This window comes from Saccoglossus kowalevskii, chromosome 6 (genome assembly GCF_978046115.1).
Source record: "Saccoglossus kowalevskii chromosome 6, keSacKowa6.1, whole genome shotgun sequence".
Lineage (NCBI taxonomy): Eukaryota > Metazoa > Hemichordata > Enteropneusta > Harrimaniidae > Saccoglossus > Saccoglossus kowalevskii.
Window position 1 is genome coordinate 35,516,909 of NC_140646.1, and position 11,233 is coordinate 35,528,141.

Here is an 11,233-nt window from a genome sequence, read left to right on the forward strand (position 1 = left end):
TGTGTTCAGAAAGTATTTCTAGGAAGTTGACAGACCTATTTCAGATTCGTTCGGACGATTCAACAATCACGTCAGGTGATATCCCCTCAGGTTACCATCACAACATATTAAAATAACTGCCGGGACATTCATGGTCTACCGATTCATCCAAGCTGCATAGGGTACATTCCTGAGCATCAGATGAAATGTAAACAACCGTCAAAAACTGTGACGTTTCAATTACAGCTATATTATTTCAATGCTAGTTACGAGAACTTAGGATCTCTTTGCCTTTAATCATTTTGTTAAAGCAACTAAACACCGCCACCATGCGATTTATGATTCGTAATGGATTCTCGTCTATGTTCATGTAATAGTCGAGAAGTTCCGCGTCAAGTATTAATGGGTTCAATCATTAGTATAGTTATTGAAACGCATGTTCAGTTTACCGGTATTATTACGTATACTGGGAACATTTTCACGGTATACCTTAATGTTAGAGTGGTTGACCAACTCGCATAATTTATGTGACACATCATGAATGAGTTTCTATATATTCAGCAACTCTTAGTTCACAATCAATATAAACTCTATAATCTTTTATTGAATAGTGATTTGCAAATTATGAAGATTAATTGAATACTCAATTGTACGCTCAAAAGTTATTTAATTGTTTCCAGGATATCATTCGGGAAATCAAGGGTTACAGTAGTTTTGTTATTCATTCCCACTCTGCTAAAATTAACAGATTTGTCTATAGCATGCTAACCCTGCTTATATAATCATATAAATGAAACGTTTTAGTAAAACAAACATGTACATAGGATGTCTTTATGTTCATCTAATATATATTGATACATTTTTGTTTCAGAAAACATTCAATCGTTTGGACAACGCATATGATTATATACAAATAATACATTATGGCACAAGTACAATATGCTCTCCCGTCGTTTACAAAGCCCTACCAAACACAATCACAATGTCGAATTGGTGAGTCATATCAACATGACACATTGGTGCTTCTTTTATAGTATTCCACACCTTGCTTTTAAACTTCCAACATGCATATGACATTGTATTGAAACAGGTTTTGTTTAACCATCATGTTGTTCTCTTATATTGCTTGATACGATTTCATTCGAAATTAGTATTGAGATTATGCATCTCAAATATAATAAATTAATATACATTATAATTATATAATACAATGTAATGCAATATTGACCTTGACTTTAATAAAATACCACATCGACCACAAATATGATAATAACCATTAACAGATGTAATACAATATATTAAATACTGATGCAATACATTCTTACCACAAAGTTAATAACCTTTACCCACAAATGTATTGTGGACACAACCAGTAATGTAAAAACTCTCATCCATAAATATAATAAAATGTCATGTCAACAACAAAATTAATAGTAATTCACTATCAAATAACTAATAACCAATAAGCTCCAGTAAATACAAATTCTCAGATAACATTTATTATATTGAGTTGAATTGTGTATAACCAATGGCTGTGAAATTAATTTTTAAATGTTCGTTCTAAAATTGTTAAATTCAATGGACTTGAATACAATATTACGTTGCATTTCAACAATACTACATTTCAACAAAACCAAGCGCATCCTTCAAAGCCATGCACGACATATAACTGTTTCATACCAATGTACTTGATTTAAAAACACGGCATATAAATCAGCAATTACCAACACAGTTTTAGTTAAACTTGCAACACATCGTACGCATTTCCATACAGCAGAGATTGGTTTACAATTCAAACTAAATTAGCGTCATTAAGGACAGTTTTTTAAATGAAAAATGGCTTTCTTAGGTCGCCTCTTTCAAATGACAGTTGATTCACAGTAACCCCAAGACAGGAAAGGACAATTAAGACTAAAACCTATCAAACCTATATATTTGTAGAAATCTTGACTAATAAACAGATGCGATAAATGAGTATGATAAATAAAACTGTTCATAGCATATTCATTATTGCTAATGTATACGTAATTGCATCAAATTGACACATTTTACTTTTCATTGTATTTGAAATGCCTTTTTAGAACAAAACTATATATTATTATTATTATTATTATTATTATTATTATTATTATTATTATTATTATTATTATTATTATTACATTAGTCGTAGTATTTAACTTATTTAAGCATTGGGCGTTACATAAAATATGGCTAACATAATTATATACAAGATTAGTGAAACTTTCGTTTTTTCATTGCCCATTATGTACTCTTAATGAGGATGCACCATATGCAGGAATTCTCAAATTCGCTGCCCTTAACACCATTTGCATCTTCTTGTTGTGTTAGTTATTATGGATACAATAATTCAGTATCACGTCCCCTGTATTGAATCTGCAAATCAAATTTTTGAGTATAACTATAATGAACGTACGACATTTTCTAGCCAAAATGGATATTAATCGTCCAGTTAAATTTGCTTAACAATTAGTTTGTATTATTCAACAAAAGGTTGTTCAAAGCCTATACTCACAGAACTTGGGACAACTGCAATTAGAACATATTTCTAAGGTTTAGTCAAGTGTAATGAATACTTTACACTAAATAGAAAATTCATAAATATAACTTGAATAAAAGAAAAGAATGCCTACATTACATTTCGGTGTTAAATACTGGTGAGTACTTGTCTAACTCATCTCCATATATATGTAATTACCTTTCTGTTTATCTTTAATCCCAGGGAGACATGTCTGGGTTCTTTAATACGAGCCTGCAAAAATCATGGTGCTTTCTCTTTAAGTCTGAAAATAAAATCATCAAACAACCAACTTATCAGACAGAAGCAAATTATTGTCATAAAGCAGTATCGTTGACGCACGTTTCAAACCTTATTTTTATTCCTAGCTAATTCTAACCGTTTCAAAGCATCGATAATATGCTGTTACTTTAATGATGCTGTTTATGATATTTTTTTACTTTATTGTCATGGTGACCAAAATATTGGTCGATGTAATTACCTTTAATACTGTGTCCAGTTAGATGTGTCATAGCTATGACTGTTGCATTGATATCCGACGTTTGCTTTATAATGTCTGATGGCAAACACATTGGCGTGATTTCTTCATGTTTACCAACTTCTTTGAAATCAAGCAGGTTCTCAGCTATGTCTGAAGCAAAGGTTTGAATGAAACCACACATCCCAAGCATTCCTTTGTGTTTAGGAGCAATGACATCTTTACCACTTCCAAGATGCAATAATGTTTTCCATGAATCACCGTGTTCATGTACACTTGCATATGCAGCAGGCATGACAGGATCGATACGACCATTCACCTCAATCAATTTGAAATCACCATCCACCATAAAAAACTCGCAGTGTACAAATTGATTATTAAATCCGTAATCAATCATCTTCGAAACAATTGCATCTGTGCACTTCCAGAGACGTTCCAGTTCTTCACTGGACAAATCAGCAGGAGTAATCCCACCAATGCAGCAATGTTTATTTGTTTTGTGTGTGTAGTGTAGCCAGTTAACTGTGGCCCAATGAATTATTTTACCATTTTGTACGACGCATTCGGCTTGAATCTGCCTGTCAAAACGTATACATTCTTCTAACATAATAGTATCATGTACTGCATAAGGATATGACTTCACGTTGATATACTTCTGGAGAAACCCAAGATCGACTTTCGATTTAGGTAGTAGGCTCAATTGTTGAACAGACAATTGTAAATCTTCAATAGAATCTGAGCAGGCAATACCTTCACCAAACCAACTGGTAGTGGGCTTCATGAATACTCCATTTTGTCCCCTGACAACTTCAGCTACATCAAAGATAGTTTTTCTTGGTGAGTTAGCCTGAATAATACCATACTTATATGGCATTGGGTCTTGATCCAGCACCATTTTGGTATAATATTTATGGTAGGTGAGAAAGGTAGATTCTACTGAAGAACCTTTGATGTGCTTGAATGTGTCAGCTAATGCAGCATGGACAAGTGCACTAGAATCATTGGCACTGAGAACAATATCTATATGGTGCGTGGTTACCATCAATGAGCATTTTTTTGTAAACTGCAGAAGATCTAATACAGACTCACTGTCACTAGTGACAAACAAAAACTCGTAGTTGAATTCTTTATTCTCTCCGATCTCGTCGAACAGTGACTTGTATATACAACATTCCCAATCAGAGGTGTACAGAGCAAGAACTTTCTTAACCGCTGCCATGATGATAATGAATCTAAAAAAGAAGAAGAACATGGTATTATATTTATTATAATACATTAAATGGACCGACAGAAAATTGTGAGTTGTTTATATGTTTATCAGAAAATTGTAAAACCAAATGCTGCCTTGTCAGTCATTTTGGCTTAGATCAAGAAACAAATGAACATTGTTCAATGTGAATTTAAGGTATAAGCATAAGTGTACCAAAAAAATTATTTTTGTCAAATAAAATAGCTTCCAGTCGACTATTTCCCATCAGCTAAAAAGTGTTCTACATGTAAAATATTCACAACTGTCTTATACATTGATTTTTAGTCGTGCAGAAAACGGAATAAAACAGTTGTCAGAAATGTTATTCAGTAAATTATTCCTCTCATTAATTGACTCGTTGACCTACATGTACAGGTTTTTAGTCCGACTTGTATTTCTCCTAGGAACTGAACTGTGTGCGATGTGACTTGAATATTGTTCCATTAATGATATTAAATAAATCGTTAACTGATATCATATGATTGTATGTTTACACTAACTACACCAGGCTCACCATTTATTGCTTGTTGAGTGTATACAAATATAATCGCAGTTAGTGCTAAAATAGCAGTGGGGAAACTCCCACAACCCAGTGTTGTTTGGTAGCCACACTTGATTCCGACTTGTGACACTGTGATTATAATTTCTTTTCATATGGCAGATGCGAATTTCTTTCTGTTTTAATTGTTGTTTTCCTTCTATATAACCACAATGTAGCATAAAATTGCATTCTTCCTCGATTTGGTCGTCTTCACCGTCTCCAAACTGTATCTACCTGATTGAATTTTAAGATTGTGAGCACTAATTCATAATCCAGTTCAGCAAAGTTTTTTTGGTAACAATGAGGCATTTTCTTTGAATAATGTATTAATGCTGGACTTTACTGAGTCGTTTGTTGTATTACATTTCCATGTACCAGAATTCCACGTTTTTCCCAAGTTTGAATTCTTCATTAATGACTGTCCGGGGGTCTCTGCGTAATTTTTAGACAGTAGTAAACCATCTGAGTTCTTTATCCAAGTTCAAAGCATTGCAGTTAATTTTGAGCAGATATTTGCAGAATTTATTATAAAATGAATCAATTGAAATGTTGAGGTTTGTAAGATTCAGGGTTTCAATATTTGGACCATAATTTATAGCAATACAGAGGACTTGGTCTGAGTCAACTTTTCAACTATAGCAAGTTCTTTGCATGACCTTACCAAATCCAACCAGAAATTCACTTTTGAAACTGCTATTGAAATGTTGAAAAGGAAAACTTTCTGAAGTCCCACATTTTGCGTTACCCTGAATGGACTTTACCTTTTGAAATAATGTTGGGTTTTTACATTGAAAAACCAACAATATATGCAATGTTTAATCATGTGCAGTCTCCACAAACAGTGTCCAATAACAAAAAATAATTGTCTCTATGCAACCAAATTTTCAGATCATTTAAATCTAAACACTATTTCCGAAATTCTGATTTTAAAGGACGCTGTTTCTGGGTATTACAATATAACTTCACTTTGATTTACAGACATGGAATTTATCTAAATCAGTCTGATTGTTTTAGTCATCATACCAATATTGACAATGTCAAACCAAACTTGTCACATCTGAGCCTACATTCCACAATGAAACAACCATTTAACATACATATCCATGACAACGCAGAATGTGATCTGTCTAGTTATGACGTTCATCAAAATAATTGTGAAGCTGACTTCACTAATCCCTAAGTACACACAAACAAATATAATGTATTAGTACTATCATGTTTATAATTCTGAGCTGGTGATCCATCCATCCATCCATCCATACATACATCCATCCATCCATCCATCCATCCACACAGACACGCACGCACGCACGCACACACACTTGGTAAAGTATTAATGGGCCACACTTGCTTATGATTACGTGGGGTCGTCATGTAAATGTTAAAAGGCCAATACTTCCATTTAAATCATAATTGTCGCAAAAAGCCATTTCATCTGTGCATAGTTTATGTGTCGTTCTGAATAGACCATTGCCAAAATAAAAAAAATTCCAGCAGTATTGTTTGGTTCTTGTACATGCATTGTAGATGTTCCATGGTATTTCCAATCGTCTGAATTCATTGTTACTGCTGAATGCATACTGTACACAGCTACAGGGGTTTTAATAATTGTAATCATGTTCCGTTCACGTAAGTAGAAAGTAAATGGAAACGTAAGATATAAATGCACAGAAAATAAACAAAAATTTAGCAGAATGCATGTATACACAGACAAAAAAGAATTCAGCATCAAGTTGCATAAGAGATTAATGCATTTATGGCATTTATGTACTAAATTCTGAAAGCGGTAACAAAACCAACAAGCATGTCTGCCGGATTAGTTTACCACATACAGTGAAGATACAGAATCATACCCGGTGATTGTATGCATGATGTATTCCAGTATTGTATAGAACACATCACCAAACGGCATATATACATCATGAACAGGAATGTACCACCGTCTGTAGACAGTTGTCGTTGTATGACCCGTTTTAAGCCATATAGACTGAATATGATGTAGGTCTTGGGAGAAATGTACCAATATGTGTCTACAGAACTAACAATTCCTATTCCCATTATGCCATCCTCTCTGTAATAATTGTTGTAATACATCGGTTCTTTACTGCCTGTGTACTTCATGGTACTGTCTGGTGATGTATAACACTACATGTTTTTCATCTCGTTTCATGGCCGCCAGTTGGGTGTGCTGATGGATTGATGAAAGTTTCCTCAGCTGGCAAACCACTACAGGTTCTCATGGTTGCTGAGTGTACACTGCGATTATATACTGTTTATCTGTGCCGCAGTACAACTCGCATATACGCATGCATCAACTAGTAAATCAAGCACACCTGACATCTGAATCCCCGAAACTCGACAATTATGTTAAAATTTTAAATATTCATAACACATTCAAGTAAAATAAAAATACATACCGTAATTCGTATATAGAGTGCTCCAAAAGATCGACTAAGACGAGAGTTGAAACGTATTTCGTTGTGTGTGCCTTATTTGACTGTAAAGCTTAAGTGACTTTCCCGATCCCGTACCTCAAGGGGACGAGATAGAGAGACGAGACGAGTTTCCCCCCTGACAAGTGTGGAGAACCCGAGAGTACAGAAATTACCCCTGATACGTGGTGGAGAACCCTTGGGCATTGTGTTCAACACAAAAATCATCCTGGGAACACTGTATGATTACAAGACAAAAGACATACATGATGGAAGGGATTCGTGAAGTTTTAACGGAACATCTTGGACAAATGACACAAGCCATTGCTGGAGACCAAAGAATGACACATTATAGGATAATTACGCTCTGCCGGGGTCAACGCCCGCCCGCCCGTCTTAGTCGATCTTTTGGAGCACTCTATAAGACACAGCGCCCTGGGGAAAAGTCCCCAAGACTCTCACAAGGCTGAACCAAGACTCGCCCAAGACTGGACTGCCTCAAGGCTCGCCCCTGGACTGGACTCTCCACTGCGTCTGTCGTGGAGTTGTCATGAATTTGTTTTCGCGTATCTCTTGACCGACTTAATTAGTTGATTATTAGCTGAATTGCTGTGTTATGTCTGTCATCGTCTAGGCCTAATTGAAGTTTTGGACGGAACTTGGCTCAGTGATTTGGAACTAATTACCAGATAACCGCCGCTTTTTAGACTACTCATTTTGACAGTTTATATCCGTAGTTATTAATGTAGTGAACGATTAATCAAAAGATATGACGTATTCAGTACTTAGTGTGATTGGCTTTATGATTGAAGGTTACGCCCTAGAGTCTTTTTACTGCTTTGTAATTGGTTAGAGTTTTGAAAATGAATAAAGAGAGTTTGAGTTGGTCTTGGCGAGTACTCTATCAGGGGTAATTTCTGTACTCTCGGGTTCTCCACACATGACACTACAACTTCGCTTCTGATGTTGCTTGCTAGCCGTGGATTGAATGAATCTTGATTACCGGTTAAAATGTTGCTCATTTGGCGTTGGTAATCTTTATTTGGAACTGGGTAACGCCGCAACGTCGCCAGCAGAAACCTCCTGGTACTTCGTACTATGATAAAACTCAGTCAACATACACCAAGTTCTGTCAATCGTAGTATTCCATGTGATGTACACCTAATATGCAAAAAATGTTGCTAAACTAGATAAAAATAGCAGACGAACATTTATTTACAAAATAAAAATACTTCGGTTGCCAATGAAAACAAGCCGGTAAAAAACAAGCAATATGTTTTCGGCTGTTACCATGGTAGGACATGAACGTGAAGCTAACGTCGGTTTATAACTAACACCAGGCACCTTATACGAGGTTCGCAAAATAACATTCAGTCTTTAGAAGTCACTTTATTTTATTGCTAGGACGTATTCAGCCGTTAAATGTATTATTTCCAACCATTTTGCGATAGTATTTTCTAGATTGGAGGCAGCATTTAGATTTTATTCAAAGTTCAATTGGGATTACGTTGACAGTGTAACAATGTCGGCGCCAGTGATCTCTTACCAGTGCGCAACGTAACCAGAATAAAAGGCATGATCATTTGGCCACTGCTATTACAAGACTGGTAGGAGGTAATAAATTTGGGGCGAAAGTATTCAAAAAACAGATTTTGGCTGTTGCCATGGTAGCGGTGGGTCAGGATTGTTTTTCCAATTAGTGATGGTACGATCTGCCTATCAAGTTTGAACAAAATCAGCCAAGCCAAAAAAATCACAGAAGAGTTAAAAAGCCATTCCTGGTGAACAGTTACTCTAACTTTGGGGTCAAATTTCTCATTAATGAAAAAAGATATAAAAAATTCAAATAGTAACTTTGTACCCACACTCAAACCGAGTACAATGAGCTATGTCTGAGGTGTTGTATCACAGGGAATTGGACAAACTTATGTATTTTAATAAATTATTGAATAATAAAATGTTATATAACTTTTCTTTTACCCCCTCCCCTTCCTGGTATCTAAATCAAGTAATCACTATTATTATTTTGTAAACACATCTCCGTCTGCTATTTTTGTCAGGTTCAAATCGTTCACCAATCGTTCATTTTTGGCATTTAGATGTACATCACATAGAATACTAGGATTTGGAGAACTTAATGTATGTTGACCACCTGGAAACTGAGTTTTATCAATCTTGAAGGGCTCTCTGAACATCCACCCGCAGCCTGGACCCGCAGTAAAATCAGCCTTTTCACTTTGGCGCGTAGATGTTTTGACTTGACAAGTTGTTTGACAGCTAGCAAAAAGATTGTGCGACGCGCATCGTCGGCGGCGTCTTTTTTATGACATTTTGAACACTTAGTCAATTTGAGCAGTATTTATTCGGACAATGACTCAAGTTTAGACGTCTGATTATTTTATTTTCACACGTACAGTGACACGCGTTCTACACTGACACGCGTTGCTAGGTCGCAGCACTGTCTTAGAGCATATTAATGGGCAATTGGGTTCCCCCACCTAAATTTCTATCCCGATTTGTTGCACGTTTTGCACGTTCTTTCTTTAATATGAAATAATCAAATATGGGACATATGTAATAATAACAGAACCCCATACCCTCCCAGTGGCTTCGCTCGTGAAAGTACGGCAGCAGGATACACCGCATCACTCGTGAAAATAACTTCCATACGCAATGAAAGCCACGGGGAGGGTATGGGGTTCTGTCATAATACTTCATTATCACTGAAAACATTTTCCCCCTGAAATAAATTCCAGTGAAAATGCCATTTCCCTCACACTCTATTGAGACACAGCACAGTGACAATTGGATTCACATGTAATGCTTGAAAACATGTCAGCAAAAATAAATTAAGTGAAATTCTACGTGACTTCATAAGAGTTGGAAATGAACAAATTACACCCGACCCTACCACTCCATACACAATGTAAACTACACCCCAAAACATCCTTTCGCCCATGGGTACTATCGTGTTTCACCAGTGTATTCTATTTGACTTCAGGAGAAATTGAAATAAACAAATTAATTATAATTTCAGCCTCTAGTTGAGCACTGATTAAATCATAAACTACCTCGTCTTTATGTCAACTTTAAGTTATTCATTGCCTACATCAGTGACTTCAAAATGTATGTTTCAATCCCAAGAATTTAACTCGCTGTTAATTGCATGGGAGTGCCAGTCTTTCATGAATTTCTATTGTCATGTCAATTTCTTTCGATTACTTGGAACATGAAGCTGTAACTAAATCCTGGTATGAGCACCGGTTAGGCAGGCTTGAACTATGCATGTGAAGCCACCTGAGAGGTATATTCAATCCAATAGATTTCTCATTGTTTGGTAACTATTTGCTGCAAATGCAGCAAAAATCAATATAAAAATATTACCCACACAGCATTCTACAGGTTACTTGTTATATGTAGAGTTACAATTCTTTTTTTTTCATCAGTATAAATTAACTACTCTGCTGATTTTATTTATGTGCGGTGACAAATGGTTGACTAATACTTATCCTGAGACTGCCACATTTTCGCTCGTTTTCGGGAAAATAAAAACACTTGTTGTTTGCATTATCGTATTTTCACTTAAATCATACTATTTTCAATGATACTCGCGTATTTTAGTTTTGCTAGTCTATATTTTAAAATCGTAATTCTGAAATTTCCGAACTGTCTGAAAGGCCGTCTGGAAAGACAGGACTCGTCCAAATTGTTTTTAGATCGCTGTATTTTCGCTCCATTTCTCAAAAATAAAACATCTATTGTTCCAATTTTTTGCGATTTTTACTTGAGTCCTGCAGTTTTCGAAGTAATTAGGGTATTTTATTTTGATGACTTGCTATACAAAAGTCGAAATTACGAATTTTCTAAACTGTTTGAAACCGTGAAAGTCAGCAGCTTACACCTGTTTTAGATCGCTGTATTTTTGCCCGAATTCTCAAAATAAAAACATCTGTTGTTCAAATTATTGCGTTAATAAATAATTTGGGTATTTTAATTTGATTACTTGCCTTAAAAAAAG

At 35.4% G+C, this 11,233-nt stretch overlaps 1 protein-coding gene across 1 annotated transcript; it reads right to left on the bottom strand.

Annotated features, from left to right (window-relative positions):
* Positions 1 to 2,326: 2,326 nt before the first annotated feature.
* On the bottom strand, positions 2,327 to 4,220 carry LOC146742744 (uncharacterized). Its single transcript, XM_085500867.1, has 2 exons — positions 2,997 to 4,220; positions 2,327 to 2,780 (listed from the first exon to the last, which is right to left on the bottom strand). The coding sequence occupies exons 1-2, from the start codon at positions 4,210 to 4,212 to the stop codon at positions 2,710 to 2,712; spliced, it is 1,287 nt and encodes a 428-aa protein (XP_085356993.1). The 5' UTR covers positions 4,213 to 4,220; the 3' UTR covers positions 2,327 to 2,709.
* Positions 4,221 to 11,233: the final 7,013 nt, after the last annotated feature.